Source organism: Heptranchias perlo, chromosome 18, assembly GCF_035084215.1.
Source record: "Heptranchias perlo isolate sHepPer1 chromosome 18, sHepPer1.hap1, whole genome shotgun sequence".
In the NCBI taxonomy this organism is placed as follows: domain Eukaryota; kingdom Metazoa; phylum Chordata; class Chondrichthyes; order Hexanchiformes; family Hexanchidae; genus Heptranchias; species Heptranchias perlo.
In genome coordinates, this window is record NC_090342.1 from 27284084 (window position 1) to 27300663 (window position 16580).

The window sequence follows — 16580 nt, forward strand, 5'->3', positions numbered from 1 at the left end:
CTCTGTTTCCTCCTCACAGGGCAAATTGGCACATAATGCGTGAGAGCGTGCACAGAATGGAGTCGGAATCCCCTTTTTTCAAAGAACTTACTCATCATGAGGACAGGGCCCTGCAGCTGTCGGAATTCCATGGACTGCACCTTTGGGCCAGGCCGAGGTTGGTACCACCAGGTGAGTTTAACAGCTTCTTGCTTTGTCTCCCGGTCAGCAATCCACCCAAGGATGAGACTAATGAGAGGAACGGTAGAGATTTTTGAAATTGTGCATGTACAATGTATTTGCTGCACCATTGTAACCCTTTTTTCTTCTATCCCACAGTGACCAGAAGGGGCGAGGGCAGATGGCACTGAGGCGGTGACTGAGCGGGAGGAGAAATAGGGTCCAGGAGGAGGATGAGGGGGCTGAGCACTCGGTGGACGGGAGGGGGATAGAGGGAGAGAAGTGGTGTGGATACTCCTATTCCCATGCTGCACCATGAGGGTGCTGACATGGAGGGGACGCGGGATGCGTGACCGTGACCTCCTACCCGCACCCCTCCCATCCCCATGATCGCTGCCGCCTCGCCTACTCCCAGCCCCTCCCACTCTACACCGGAGGCATCTGCCTCCCATCTCACAGGCAGCCATGATGCTCCAACAACCACCGCCACGAGGCCTGTGAGATGGGAGACACATGGCCCATGGTCCGAATCCAAACCTATCGGGGAGCATTGGAGGCAGGGACTTGGGTCCCGCTTCCCTGTATGGGTTGATGTCGGGCCCAGCGTGAGGAGGACTGGAAGAAGGACTAGAGGAGTCCGCAATTGCAAAGGAGGATAATGCAGGAGCATCAGAGGTATCTGCAATATTTGGGATCCATCGCCTGCCACATGACACTCTTCTGTGGTGTACTGGACACAATTGGGCGGAGTTGGACAACCTCTGACAGGCCTTGGAGAGGGTGCAGAGAAGATTTACCAAAATGTTACCAGGGATGAGGGACTTCGGTTACGTGGTGAGACTAGTGAAACTGGGATTGTTCCCCTTAGAGAAGAGAAGGTTGAGAGGAGATTTAATAGAGATGTTTAAGATTATGAGGGGTTTCGATAGAGTAAATAAGGAGAAGTTGTTTCCACTGGCAGGAGGGTCGGTAACCAGAGGCCACAGATTTAAGATAATTGGCATAAGAACCAAGATGAGGAGAACTTTTTTTTACTCAGCGAGTTATGATCTGGAATGCACTGCCTGAAAGGGTGGTGGAAGCAGTTTCAATGGTAACTTTCAAAAGGGAATTGGATATAAATGTGAAAAGGAAAAACATGCAGTGCCATAGGGAAAGAGCAGGGAAATGGGACTAAATGAATAGCTCTTTCAAAGAGCCGGCACAAGCATGATGAGTCGAATGGCCTCTTTCTGTGCTCTATGCTTCTAGCAGGTTGCGCGGGGAGATCAACTGATTGTGGAGGTGTCCACGTCCGTCCTGCAGCTGACGCCCATATCCCCCCATTGCAGCATTGCCTGTTGCAGCGACAATCGGTCGCCGAGGGACATGTTGCTGATGAGCAGGAAAGCAACAGTTCCCAGGGCCTCGTCCTTCCACCCCCAGTATGTGCCAGACGCGCAAGCCTTGCATTACCCGGCTGCTGAGGATCACTCCAACAATACAGCCGGCAGCCGCCCCATCACAGGAGGCAGCTGTCAGTAGGGAGATCACACCTGTTCCCCAAGTCACCTCGGAGCAGCATCAGGAACCACCCACTTCACAACTCCCTGATCCCTGGCAAGTATTGCTCTTTCAAAAATTGTTTAATACTGTTGAAGAAATTTACATTCAAAGTGTTGTTAGAAGAAAAATTTTGCGCAACTACCAATGCTACTTTCTAATTGACGACCTCATCACAGTGCTACTTAATTTACTGGCAGTGATGTAGACACATTCATTGTAGAATATTTATTTATTACTGTTAACAACATTTCTATCTCAAGCACTATTTATAGAACTCTGCACTGAGGAAGGAGGAAGCCTCCGAAAGCTTGTGAATTTAAAATAAAATTGCTGGACTATAACTTGGTGTTGTAAAATTGTTTACTTTTTAATTGACTACCTCAATACACTGCTGGCCCCTTAGTCCTCGGCCACCTCCCTTGTTGCACCTACTGCATAGCTGCCCAACAATGCTGCTATATGTAGAGGGGTGTGGATCCCTCCATTTGTGTCTGCAGGTATTATAACAGTTCAATTTTCTTGTAGAGTTATCCTCATGAGTATTTACTGCTTTTTTGTTCTCATCTGCTTTTACATTGATGTTGTTTGTTGACTGTTCATTATTGCACTGAATAAAAGTTCAACTGTTGGCTGATATCTTGCTTGTCCTTCTTTGTGTTCGCATCACCACGGGGATCATTCCATGGAAAAATTGTTGCAGACTTCCTGATCCACCGCCTTTCTGCTGCTGTGGCCATTGCCACCCTGCCTTCCTCTGCCCTGCCTTCCTCTGGGAGGTCATCACCGATAAACCCAGGGACATGTAAGTTGGGATCATCTGGTTCCATGGGCATCTTGTCTGCCAAGTCAAGGGTGAGCCTTTCTTGCAGGGTGAAATAGTGGAGTGTGCGGTAGACCATTACACTCTTTGCCACTTTATCAGGGGCATATTTTAGGACAACCCCTGACCTGTCCAAGCACCAGAAGCATGCTTTGAGCACCCCCTATGGTCCTCACCACCACTTGTCGGGTCGCTGTGTGTGCATGCTTGAACCTTTCCTGTGTTGTGCTATTGGTGATGCAGAATGTGTCATCAGCCACGGCTTCAGTGTGTAGGCCTTGACCCCTAGGATCTGTCCACCTCCTTGCCCTCCTTGCTGCATAAGATGTGGATGGTAGGGTGGTGAAGGACAATGATGTCGTGAGCATTTCCCCGATGCTCTGAGTTAACATGTCGAATCCTCAGTTGGGCATCGCAGATAATTAGCGTGTTCAGCGAGTGATAACCCTTCCTGTTGATGAAAATGACAGGTTCCTCAAGTGGAGCCTCCAGTGGCACATGGGTCCCATCAATGGCCCCCTGCACCCTGAGGAAGCCAGCAAGCCTGTAGAAATTGATGGATCTGTCAGTTTGCTGCACAGGGGATATGTTGTATTTAATGAAGTCAGACACCCTGCAGAAGATAGCATCTGTCATCTATTGAATGCAGATCCTTACAGCTCTTTGGCTTTGTTCGAGATGTCTCCAGTGCCTGACTGCAATGAGCTGGAGCCATAGAAATTGAAGGACGTCGTCACCTTCACTGCCACTGACAAGGCCCTACAGAAGGTAAATTTTGGCTTTAGATGTTCATGGAGCATCTCACAGAGGTGGCCAATTGCTTCCTTGGTGAAGTGGAGTTTGCGCGTCCACAGCTCCTCCAACAGTGCTTCAAATGACGTTTGTTCCCTGTACGCTCTCTGGGAGGGGGATAATCGCGAAATCAGTTCAGTCTCCAGCCATGAAAAAAAAGTCACAACAATTTCCAGACTGCTGGAGTGAGGCTCCTCAGCTTTCATTGTCCCGTTATTGGCCACCTAGGCTGAGTATCATGCGAGGGTCATAAATCACATCAATTCCAGGCCACCCACGCCATTATTTTTCAGTCTAAGTGGCTGTGGCATGAATAATGGCGTAAATCCAGCAAATTGGCGATCGCCATTGACTGCAATGGTGGGCTGAGCAATGAGAATGAACTTAGTCTCGCCTATGCAGATAAATCAATGAAGCGGCACAAATGTCCCAGCAAATTATGGCACAACGCAACTAATGGCATAACTTACTCCATTATTTCCTGAAACTCCTACACATAAATAAAAGCGCACACCGTTTGTGCGTCATTACTATAGTGCAAGTTTCCAGCAAATTTAGGCCCAACCTCTGTAAAGAGAAAAGATTGGTCACAACCAAAACATTAATGTGTCTTTTCTCTTTACTACTGTATATTTCCAACACTTGCTGATTTTGTTTCCTGTTTCTAGCATTTGCATTTTTTTATTTAAGTAGTCTAGAGAAACATTACAAATGTGCTTATGATGTGAAGATGGTGATCTTAGGGCATTACAAAACCATTGTTGAAAATAAGTTGTATTGATTAATGAGATTGATGTTGAAACTTGGATGATCGGTTAATGATTTAGTTTTAGGGGACTTTCAATTCTGCATGTTCCCCATATTATCTAGTTTGAGATTTTCTTGGCCATGGGCATTATTTCACTCTTCTGTTCATTTGTTTAGTGGCAGTTTGTGGGTTTACAGCTCCCTTTGTAAAATACCCAGAACATATTTAAGATATTTTGTTCCTTTAAGAGCTGCAAAGTTGTAACATGAATAGAAACACTCTTTTTCTTTTAGGATTTTTTTTCCATTTTTAAATAGTAAGGATGTAAGAATATTTTGCTTTCCAGAACATTTTTTTTTGCATATGGAAATTGATGGCCCGTTGAAGAGGCCTATCCAAGGTGCGATAAGTTTGGATGATAGGTGTAGGTCATATTATTCTTTTGAATATCATTTGGCTGATGTTGCTGAGAGCAGATATAAATGGTTGATGTTGAGTTCTTTACCAGGATGGATGGAATTGAAGCTCAGTAATTCAAGGTGCAATGTGACTTTAATTATTCCCATTAGTTAAGTGGGTGGACTCAATTGAACAGGAAGGGAAAAGAAGTAAAGTCCACTCGGGGTTTTTCAACATTTTAACTCATTGGTGTCTTTCCATAAACAAAAAGGTCACCCTTGATTTGCAAATGAAGTGAAATATCGAAATTGCTTGGGGGAGGGGGGGAATGTACTTTTGCAATAAAAATTATGGACTGTATCCAAGAATTGAGTGGAGGTGGTTAGATTGGTTCAGCAGGGTCAGTTTTGAAGGGCACCATCTGGTGCAATTCCAGCATAACCACTAAGATCATGACCTGAGCAAATTTGTGGCCAATGGCTTTAGATAATTTTTGATAGTTGTAATATTTACACACACATTTTTCAGATTCACTTTTGAAACTATGCATTTCTTTTTGTTCTAGGTGCAATACTGAAAGTGAATGGTACCAAATACATGAAAATATTATCAAGAAACTAAATGCACGGTACAATCTGACAAGTTCAAATGCTGGTAAGTGGAAAATGTTCAATATGTTTTGGGTCTCACAATGAAGATTTTTCAATACTATTGGTTAGGAATACTTCACGTGACACGCTGAGTGTCCATACCAATTGCTACTAGGATTAAATTACGTAAGTGGAACTGTGATAGACATTCAGTGTCCTCATACAAAACTGCATAGAAACAAAGTTCTCTTTTCAATGACAGCCATGTTGCTGTCAAGTTACTTATAAGAGGATGTCACTGCCACCTTTCAAATTTAGTTCCAGAAAGCTATAAGCTAATAATTCCTCTATATTGCTCCATCAAAAGTATATCAAAAGACAAATTAGAACAAGTACACCTCCTATACAAGTAAGTTCCTACTTAATAGCTTTGGATAGTAAAATAACATTTTAAGATGTTAATAACCTTGCTGACAGATGGAATTATGTGTTTTGGGGATAAGTACTTGTGAGCCTGGGTTTGAATCCAGCCCAGACTGATAGGGTGGAAGACTCCTTGCTGTGTGAAGCATTTGTATGAAGTGGGTTTGGGGCAGTCTCAAACCAATTACCTGTGGGCATAGGTCCACCTTACAAATCTGTGCTAAATCAGTATCAGAGATTTAAAAAAAAATCACAACTGCAACAGACGATGCTCTTCTAATGTTAGAGTTAAGGTTCACTTTTGCACAGAGCACAGGGAGCTTTACTTTTCAGCTAGTTATGCTATACTTTGCTTAGGAGTCCGTGGTGTTGACACTACTTACCTCAAGCAGAAAATCCCAGAGAGAGGTACATTCTTGGGCCGAAGAGATCACTAAAAAACTTGATCGAAGATACCATTTTCTGAAATATTTCTTTAAAATGGACAGAATAAATATACTTACTTAAATGGAGACATTTTGTGTTGAAGAATAAGGATAGCACTGGGTTGAAGGAAGGAAAGCAAAACTCTATATCTCACAGTATTAAAAATGGCTGGGAGTTTGTTCTAGAGTGTAATTAATAAGTAAATGCTACACTAAATACTGGTCTGCTTTCTTGTTGCTATAAATTCAGTATCCAGCAATTGACACATTTGGGTATCTGTTATAGTTCAGTAATTAAAAACAAGTGATTTACTTATAGTGTTTGACTTCAACATCCATGAAATGGTAACATGTTCTATTTGCTATTGACAATATAAAGCAGCAGAAACAGAAGACACAAAGGCCTCCATGGTAACGATTTAGAAAGCTGTAATTTGTTCTAAGAGAAGGAAACCACTCAGTGTTTTGTACTAAGCAATGGTGACGTCTCTGCTTTGTTTTTTTTCAAATTGAAAAGGAAGTAAAATCGTTTTGAATAAGTTGAAATAAAAACCCTTGCATTGATGTAATGTTTATAATGATGAAAAATCTAGTGACATTAGGTTTTTATTGGGCCATGTTGTAGAAGTAGAGTTCTTGAATAATGTTGCTTCTTCTCGGCTGTCATCCTTTTACACACATAGGGCCCGATGTTAGCAGGGCTGCGGGTTCTCGGCGGGGGGGCTTTCGGGCACGTGGGTAACGCGCCCGGTGAAATTAGTCAGCTTCCCGCGCGATTGTAGCACACAATCCACTAATTGGATCCACTTACCTTGTCCTCCGGGTTCCCCACTGCTGATCTGCACGTCGGGTGGACTGCGCATGTGCAGTAAGATCTGTCAGTTGGAGGAGCTCTATTTAAAGGGGCAGTCCTCCACTGACAGATGCTGCAACAAACAGAAAAAAATCACAGCATGGAGCAGCCCAGGGGGAAGGCTGCTCCCAGTTTAATGATGCCTCACTCCAGGTATCAATACATGGGGTGAGGAGGAGGGGGAGGACAGAGATCTTCCTCCCGGCAGGCGGGAGGAAGCGGCCTGCCTCTGCCACCAGGAAGGCCTGGCTCGAGGTGGCAGAGGAGGTCACCAGCACCAAAAACATATCGCCCACCTGCATACAGTGCAGGAGGCGCTCCAATGACCTCAGTAGGTCAGCCAAAGTGAGTACACTTACTCTTTCCCCTACACTCCATCTGCCACATCACCGCCCCCAACCCACATCTCCTTCTGCACTGCCAACATTACTCTGTCACATCACCCCTCATACCCACTCAAACCTCATCCTCATCGTACCTGCTCCTACCCACCTCGCCAGTACTCATCCCGCCACTACCACTCAACCCAATCCTCATACAATCTCATGGCTCTATCTCGTACTCACCCTCTCGTGCATCTCTTTCACGGCCAGCCTCACTCAACCTGCCACTACCTGTGCTGCAGTCACAGGGAATGCATCACATATGTGCAGTAGGCATTGTAAGGCAAACGTGTCGTGAGCATGAAGGGGATGCACAAGGGTGTTTGAGGGTTTGTCATGGTTGTTATTTATATTGACTTTCTGACCAACTCACATTACATATATTGGCACCACTACTGCCATGTCTTCGCGAATCTTGTCTGGTTTATGCAATAATGCCCTTTCCTGAGGATCACAATGAAGACCCACAACTGATGCCACCCATTGTGTCACTGCAGAGTGGGTGTAGGTGTATTTGCAGAGCTCTTTTGTGCAGACGGCTGAGAGAGGTCGGTGATGTCCCCGGTTGCACCCTGGAAGGATGCGGAGGAGAGGTTGTTGAGGGCAGTGGTGACTTTGACAGCGACAGGTAAGACGATGGTGCTCGGGCCAGCCAGGAGCAGCTTGGCATGAAGGAGGCTGCAGATGTCCACGACTACATGTCGAGTGACTCTGAGCCTCCGTCTGCACTGCTGCTCAGCGAGGCCCAGGAAGCTGAGCCTCGGTCTGTGGACCCTGTGGCGAGGGTAGTGCCCTCTGTGACGCATCTGTCTCTGCGGTAGCCCTCCCTCCTGCTGTGCAGGTGGATGTGTCACAGCACTGTGTTGTGGAGCTCCACGTGTCAGAGGTGGACGGCGTGGATGGCGAGGCTGGTGATGCTTTTCGCCCTCCGAGGAGGTCATGACTGCAGCTACGGCGGCCCCCATCCGGAAGATGTACATCTGAGGGTGTCCGCAAGGTAGGTACATGTGTCTGGACACCGAGGTAAGTGTGCAAGTTGGTGACTTTGATTGTCAGGAGGAGGGTGGTGGAGGCCAAACTTTGTCCCAAGTGACAGAGTGGCCTCCTGCAATGAGTGAGGGTCTCTTTCCCCCCCCCGCACCTGTCAAATGGACCTTTCCAGCTGCCACAGGCTGATGGCTGCAACAGGTCCATTTGAACTAGGAGTGTTTCCCCCAGTGTGGGAAACAGTCCCAGGTTGCTCTAAAATCCCACCCCTCCTTACATAATCCCTTAATCAGATCAGTTAATGACCTGAACAAGCCAAATAAATACTTTCAAGTGGCATCCCGCTGGCTTTAATTGCCTGCGGGATTCCCACCAGCGGGGGCTGCGCGCGCACACCGGCGCGTCAGCGGGGAACCCGGAAGTGCGCGGGTTCGAGGCGGGCTCCGGTCCCGCTCCGGGATTTCACGATTTTCGGGGGCCCCCCCGCCAGTAACGCACCCGATAGCGGGTGCTAAAATGCTGCCCATAGAATTAAAATTAGTTTAAAATTGTCTGAAAATTTTAATTTGCTTCCAGTCTACAAAATTCAGGTTTTATGATATTTAATTTGAAGCTGAATCTTCTGTGTCGTGGCAGAAATAACCTGAAAAGAGTGTTGCCTTAATATGTAATCACATTGGGCCAGATGTTGCTGTCGCAGGATATCGAATGGCATCTGCCATTAATTAGACTTGCCCCTGCACTCTTCAGCTCAAAACATTTGTGTCCATTAAATAGTAGTGCGAGGAGATAATGTTGCAGCGAGGGAAACAGGGTATCTGGGACCTGAGTGAACATGGCAAGCAACTGAGTATCTCCTTAACCAGTTAGATTGAAGGATTGAGAAATAAAAAGCGCAAGGACTGAGAAGGAAGTGTAAATTAGAGTGGGTGAATTCAATATCAAGTCAGGTACAGAACGAGAAATAAAGAAAGGGAAAGAAAGATTTGATTGAGAGAGAAGAAAAAAAGTAAAAGTAAAAATAAAAATAAAATTCAAGTTTTAAATTTGTCATTTTTAAAATTGCCAACAACAGTTAATATCTGAAGGAATGAGACTCCACACTTGTAGTAGTTAATTTTCAGTGCTGGAGAGGTTGATTGGCAATAATTAATACTTATCACATCATTAAAAGGGTGCTTATACTTGAAATGATAAGACCTAACTTTCTGTGGCGAGTTTAGTTTGTATCTACCATGTAAATACAGGAACTTCACAACGTTCGATGCATTTCAATGGTGAGACAGACAGTGAGATACCATTTTTGCGAAGCTAACGTCAGACCAGTGCAACTCAGATAGCAACTTTTGAAAATTAGCATTTAGCCACGCATCTGCTCCTCGCCTGAAGTTGCAGTACCATTTACGCATAAATAACGGCACGTGCCATTAACCTCACGGTTATTTTGACAGCAAAGTATGGCTCTTTGGATTAATTTGCACCAGTGCAAAAGAATCTTGAATGTGATTGACTGAAATTCAGTGACCCGAAAAAGTACTGTACTTTTTCCTATTGACTGTGATGTGGAAGGAGAGCAGAGATGCACGACTTGTATAACCTCGAGTTGGAATTAATACGTTTGGTGCAACTGGCGAGCTGCTTGTTCTCTGCTCACTTAATGTTAATTGTAAACAATTTTACAACACCAAGTTATAGTCCAGCAATTTTATTTTAAATTCACAAGCTTTCGGAGATTTTCTCCTTCCTCAGGCAAATGTTTTTCTCCTTCCTCACTTAATGTTATTGTGACATTCGGGAAACCAGAGCTCTGTGCATTGTATTTCAATACATTGTTTACCAGACTGCAACTAATCTGATTTGTTGTGATTGTAATGAGTTGACAAAGATAATCTATTCCTTTCAATGCACACAGTCAGTTGTGTAACCTCCAGGGCAGTAATTTAGCATCATAGTAGGCAACGTACCATGTATTAACTGTCACAGTCAATTTTTACTTTTACGCTGAACTGTGCTTTTAAGTCTTCTCAGCCAAAATCTAAAGTGATATTTGATTGAGTAAATTCTATGGTTTGTTCAATGAAATGTAAAGAAATGATTGTTGGAGTATAAAATGTGCAAACGAACAGCAGTTAACATTATTAAGAAACGAAATGGACATTAGAAGCACTAAAACAATCTGTGAAATTTATTGGATGTTGTTATGCAGAGTGGCGTCAACAGTCATGGACCAGACCTCCCATTGGAACATTACTTTGCTCTTTTGCAAACCTCAAAACGGGTTCAAAATATTTACTCTGAAATATTAAAACTCCACAGGTTAGGAGTGGAATTACAATGTTTATGTTACTCACAAAAAGTCCCGTGAAGTCTGTGATGCTCTTGAATTACACTAGATTTCCAGATCGCAAAAGTCAAACTTTTGCTCCAGAACATGGTTGTGTACAATTTCATTTTATGTAACATCTGCCTCCATCCCTACCTCTTCCCCAGCACCTTCAAAACCCTAATCCACACCCTTATCACCGGAGACCCATTCTGAAATGCTGTCCGAATTGCCCTCTCCACCTACACCCTCCGTAATGACAACTCATTCACAACTATCGTACCCCACAAGGCTCCACGCTCCCATTGCATCTGTCCTTGCCTAGCCTTACTGACTTATGTGCCTAAGTAAATTGACTTTAAGGTTCTTGCTTTTAAACCCCTCCTTGCTTGACCTCACCCCACTCAATTTCGATGATCTCCTCCAGTCATGCATCCATGCATGCACCCCATACTCCCCTGAGACCAGTCTACTGCTTGTCTCCCATGTTGTCAGCTTCACTATTTGCAGCTGCTCTTTTCAGTCATTTATATTCTGCCCTTTAGAATTCCCTCCTTACATCCCTCCACTTGGCCGCATCCTTCCCTACTTTCAAAAGTTTATTTATAGCCCTTTTCTTCAACTGTGCCTTCTGCTCTACCCCTTGTTTCTAACTCTATTCTTGTTTTGCCTCCTTTTAAACCATTTTGAGATATCTATCTGTATGTGAGGAACGCTGTAGAAACATACATTGTTCTATATTTTGATCTGAAATTTGGAAGTTTTCAAGGCACCCTCTTTTAAAAAAAAAATGTATCCTATAATTCAAACTTAGTTTTCCCGAAGAGGGATGGGCATTACAAGACGAGCGTTGAGCACCTAATGAAACTAAATTCTGGATGAATCCAAACAAAGAGAAATATGAAATAGATCTCATTTCATTCCTCTAAAAATGGCAGAAATTTCCTTTTTATAGCAATATATTGCAATTTCCACCACTGTCATGTGATTTCACTTCAGGCATTCTCCTGGCTCCACAAGGAAAGTTTTAAAAAAAAAGTTAAAAGACTTGTATTTTAATATTGTTTTAATCTCCACACGGCATAATTTTTAATGGAAAATTACCGGGGGCCTGAAATTCAGTTCGCCCCACTTTTCAGGTGAAAGTGCAGAGAATTCCAGCAACTGGCACCATAGAATGTTGACGTTGCCAGAAATCTTTGGATCAATTCATTTAAATAATGCAGAGTAGGATACGGGAGGGATGTATACATGGGGAGGGCTGAGGAAGGTGCAGGCGCAGAGCAGGATTTAAAGGCCTGCTTCTGGTTAAGGGGCAAGGTCACAGGAGGAGAGAAAGAAATTGCACCTGCCAAAAGAGCAAAGAAGAGGGCTTCAAACTTTGCAGGCCACAATGTGGAGGTGCTGCTGGCTGAAATAAGACAGAGAAGGGATAGAATTCTTGGTTCAAGAGGCAAGAAACCTGCCAATGCAGCAGCTTATGTTACTTGAAAGGTGGGGGCAGAGGCACCTCCACTTGGGCCTGGCATGTGATGTCATCCCACCCTAAACCCGTCAATTCCATGCCTGGACTGTTTATTGGGTTACTGCTTCTTCCGCCCCCACATTGGAGCCAATTTGAGATTATTATACACAGGGTGGAAACCAGCAGATCAGTCGTGCACTAAATTCCTGCCCCTCGCACATGAAATGTCACCTTTACGCTTTATAAGGCCTATCAGTGCAAATTACACAAAACAAGCACCATGCTGAAATTTTGAAACCAGATCAGATTTTCCCAAATAATTTGAATCAGTTCTTTGCATTTTCTGGATGTATGTCAAATCTGGTGACATTCCTGTATCTTTCTGAAAAAAAGAACAAAAATCCTTCAAGTACTCCTTTCTCATCACCAGTTTCATCACATTCTCAGAAAATTTAATAAATCTCCATTAAGCTTTGCAGTGCAATACAATTATGATTTTTCTTTTCTAATTTATCATGATAAATTAAGTATATGGAGTGATTAAATTGTTTCATTTTCCATTCAGTGATGACTTGCCATATGGTGAGGGAACATTTGCTGCTGTCCTCTGCTATTCTCTCTGTTGGTGGCCAGCATGGATACCTTCTTCAAGCTGAGGCCACTACATTGGTTCCTGGAAGAGAAAACTTTGAACATTTGGCTTGTTGCATCATCATAGAATCATAAAAAGGCTACAGCACGGAAGGAGGCCGTTCGGCCCATCGAGTCTGCACCAGCTCTATACAAGAGTAATCCAACTAGTCCCACTCCCCCGCCCTATCCCTGTCGCCCTGCAAATCTTTTCCTTTCGAGTACTACCTCAGTTCCCTTTTGAAGGCCATGATTGAATCTGCCTCCACCACCCCCTCGGGCAGTGCATTTCAGATCCTAACCACTCGCTGTGTAAAAAAGTGTTTCCTTGTGTCACCTTTGGTTCTTTTGCCAATCACCTTAAATCTATGTCCTCTCGTTCTTGACCCTTCCGCCAATGGCAACAGTTTCTCTCTATCTACTCTGTCTGGACCCTTCATGATTTTGAATACCTCTATCAAATCTTCTTGCAACCTTCTCTGTTCCAAGGAGAACAACCGCAGCTTCTCTACTCTATCCACGTAACTAAAGTCCCTCATCACTGGAATCATTCTAGTAAATCTCTTCTGCATCCTCTCTAATGCCTTCACATCTTTCCTAAAGTGCGGTGCCCAGAACTGGACACAATACTCCAGTTGTGGCCGAACCAGTGTTTTATAAAGGTTCATCAAGACTTCCTTACATTTGTACTCTCTGCCTCTATTTATAAAGCCCAGGATCCTGAATGCTTTTTTAACTGCTTTCTCAACCTGCCGTGCCACCTTCGATTTGTGCACATATACCCCCAGATTATCCATGTTGCTACTGCCCTCTTTATTCCATGGGCCGCAAACTTGATGACAAGCCTACCATGCGGCACTTTATCGAACGCCTTTTGAAGGTCCATATACACCACATCAACTGCATCGCTTTCATCTACCATCTCTGTTACCTCATCAAAAAACCCTATCAGGTTATTAAAACACGATTTGCCTTTAACAAATCCGTGCTGGCTTTCCCGAATCAATCCACATTCATCCAAGTGACTCTTAATTCTGTCCCGGATTATCGTTTCTAAAAGTTTCCCCACCACTGAGGTTAAACTGACTGGCCTCTTGGCATAAGGCATGACCAAGACACACAATATGACACTCTGATTTTGGAACTGACTTGATGGTTCCTGTTTCTCTCGCAGTTTTTTCATATATACATATGCGTTGGTCATTGCATTGATCGGTCAGTCATTGCATGAGTATGTGGCAACCTCATGGCACACTAAGGCCTGCAGTAGTTGCAGTTCAGCCCTACTAATATGCACTAATTTGGAGTGAAATTTCAAGCACTGTCAAACAATGAACATTTTGGCCAGACTTTCAGTACTTATACTGACTTTGGATTAGCTGTGGTGGTCTAACACCAAGGAATTGCGACAGAGGTTGTTTCTTACCATAGGCAAACCCTCGGTTGTCCATGCTTGTTGGTTCTTGCCTTATGTTATGTTATGAGGGTCCATGGTTCATTACCATTCTTATGAATGAATAGTGCTGATGTCCTTTAGGTTTCATCTTTTGATAGTGGTATAGACCTGTTGATTTTTCTACATCTGGATGACTTAAGAATGTAGGAAAATAGAAGAATGGATAAAAGTTGTGTGGAGTTCAGGTTATCCATTCTCAAGGATCTTCATAACTGAATAATATCTACTTAGAGTCTTTTCTTCAGAGTAACAATCCTAGACTCTTCAATCTCTCCTCATAGCTCAGATATCTTAAGCTAGATATGCAATCCATCTTACCACTCCCAAAAAATAAGACCTCGCAATCACCCACTGCTTCAAATCTATCCCGTTCTCCCATACACTTTTCCATAGGTGGTAATTTTAACCTAACCCTCTTGGCAGTAAACTGACAGGATCGGGTTACATTTTACATTCCACCTGTTTTTACTTTCCATTGAAATCAATATAGTCAGCCTCCACTCCTCGGTCAAAGAAGTAATGGAGGGAATGGGATTGTTGAGAGTATAGGGGGAGGGGTGAAGGGGAAGTGTAGGGGGAGGTGCTGCCATGTGTTGTAAAGAAAGAGAGATAAATGAAGAGCAGTATTCACCCTTGCTACTCTAGTGAGGTCAATGAAGCTCTTCCTGCACTGTATCCAGGCCCTGGGGTGACACTCCTGGAGCCAGCGACTTCTGCACACACACTCCATGACTGCGGGACAGTTCCTGTTCCCCAGCAGTGGCAACCCTCCTGCCACTGCTGGGGAACAGGAACTCCCTTCCTCAGCCCTCACCTCTTCTACAAGCAGCTTCAGGGAGGCTTCTAAGAACCTGGAGGCTTGCCTCCTATTCATTTCAGAGAAGATCCTTCCAGCACCTTGGAAACAAAAGAAGCCAGAAGGGAATGCAACCTCTCGTTGCTTTAATTAAGCCTCTGGCTGACCCGCCCGAAGTAGCTCCAGAAGTGGGCAGGATTCCGATCAGGTCAGCCAATCTAGTGGGAAACACACTGGTGAGATTATAATGAGGCCAGGAGTTAAAATACCCTGAATATTTTTTTTTGGCTGATGCGGATGAGTTTCAAACTGAACAAAAATTCACCCGCCCAAAACTGACCCAAAGATAAAATTGGGGCCATTGTTTTTCTTGTAGATTGGGAAGGTAATTGCCAATGAGCTATTCACAATAGACAGTATCCCACATATCTACTCAATTGGCATGATACTACCATGACATTCTGAATCTAAAGCCAGTCACTCCAAAGTAACTCTTAACAGTTTAACTGACTTCAGACTTCATCCCCAATTTTAGGGTTAGTGTTAACATCATTGAAGTACCCCTCTTGCAGCTCCATTCTTGGCTCCCTCCAATTCCTTATCTCATTCCTTGGTGACCTTATCTTCAAAAATGACTTCAGCTTCCATGTGTATGCCGATGATGCCCAGCTGTACTTCTCCATCACCACCCATTGTTCCAAGATTGTCATCATGCTGTCCAACTGCCTCTTTGATATCAAGTGCTGATGAGTCTGCATTTTCTTCAGTTCTACTGAAGCCATCCTATTCAGTGCCAATGGTGGAATGGGTTTGGGGGATGCACAGTAAATCAGAAAGTACAAATCTTAGGTGCTGATTCCAACTTCCTCTCCTGCTACTCAATAATGCTATATCTGAAGGTGTGCAACCTTGGTTTTTGTTCAACCTTGGTGTCCATCTGCACCCATTCCTCCCTGTAAAGCACTTTGGAATGTTTTGTTGTGTGAAAAGTAGACAAATATGTAACTAGTTATTGAAACAGTAACTACTCTCTCTTTTAGAAACTGACTGATTTACTGCATATTTCCAGCATCTTCTAATAGAACCATAGAAGTTTACAGCACATGAGGCATGTTATATCTGTACTGACTCTTTACTAGAGCAATCCAAAGCCAATCCCTCTGCCCTGATGTCTCCCTATAGCCCTGTATTTTCCTTTATTTCAAATGTTTATTTACTAGTCCCTTAAAATTTGCAATGGTCTCTGAGTTATTTCATGTGGCAAAGCATTCCATGCTCTAACAACGCTCTGCAAAAATAGATTTCTTCTCATCTCTCTGTTCATTCTTTCGTGACCATTTTAAATTAATTATCCCTCATCACAATCAGAGGAAATTATTTATCCCTATTTACCCTACCAAAACCTTTCATAGTTGAAAAAGCCTCCATTAAATTGCCCTTCAGCCTTCTCTGCTGCACAGAATCATAGAACCAAAGAATTTTACAACAGAGAAGGAGGCCATTAGACCATTTGTGCCTTTGCTGGCTCTCTGAAACAGCGACCCACTTCATGTCATTGCCCTGGTCTCTCTCCACGCTCTCTTAATCCGGCTTTCAACAGTTTCTTGGAGAGAAGATTGGTTTTATAATGAAGTCGAGTTTTCTGTTATCCCTTTGAGTTCCCCACTTGCTATGAAATTAAATATTTGTATAATCTATTTTGCTCATTTTTTCATATTGTATCTTGGATTATATGAGTTTAGTCTTACCTTATGTACTATTTTGAAGTATTAATCCTCAGGATGAA

The 16580-nt window shown here is 43.6% G+C and overlaps 1 protein-coding gene across 1 annotated transcript in view; it reads left to right on the forward strand.

The window, feature by feature from the left end:
• Nucleotides 1-16580, forward strand: part of LOC137334698 (dedicator of cytokinesis protein 4-like) — a 329737-nt gene that overhangs the window by 160557 nt on the left and 152600 nt on the right. The window contains exon 12 of the mRNA XM_067999572.1: nt 5029-5117. Coding sequence (XP_067855673.1) covers nt 5029-5117 — 89 coding nt within the window. The remainder of the gene's footprint in view (nt 1-5028; nt 5118-16580) is intronic.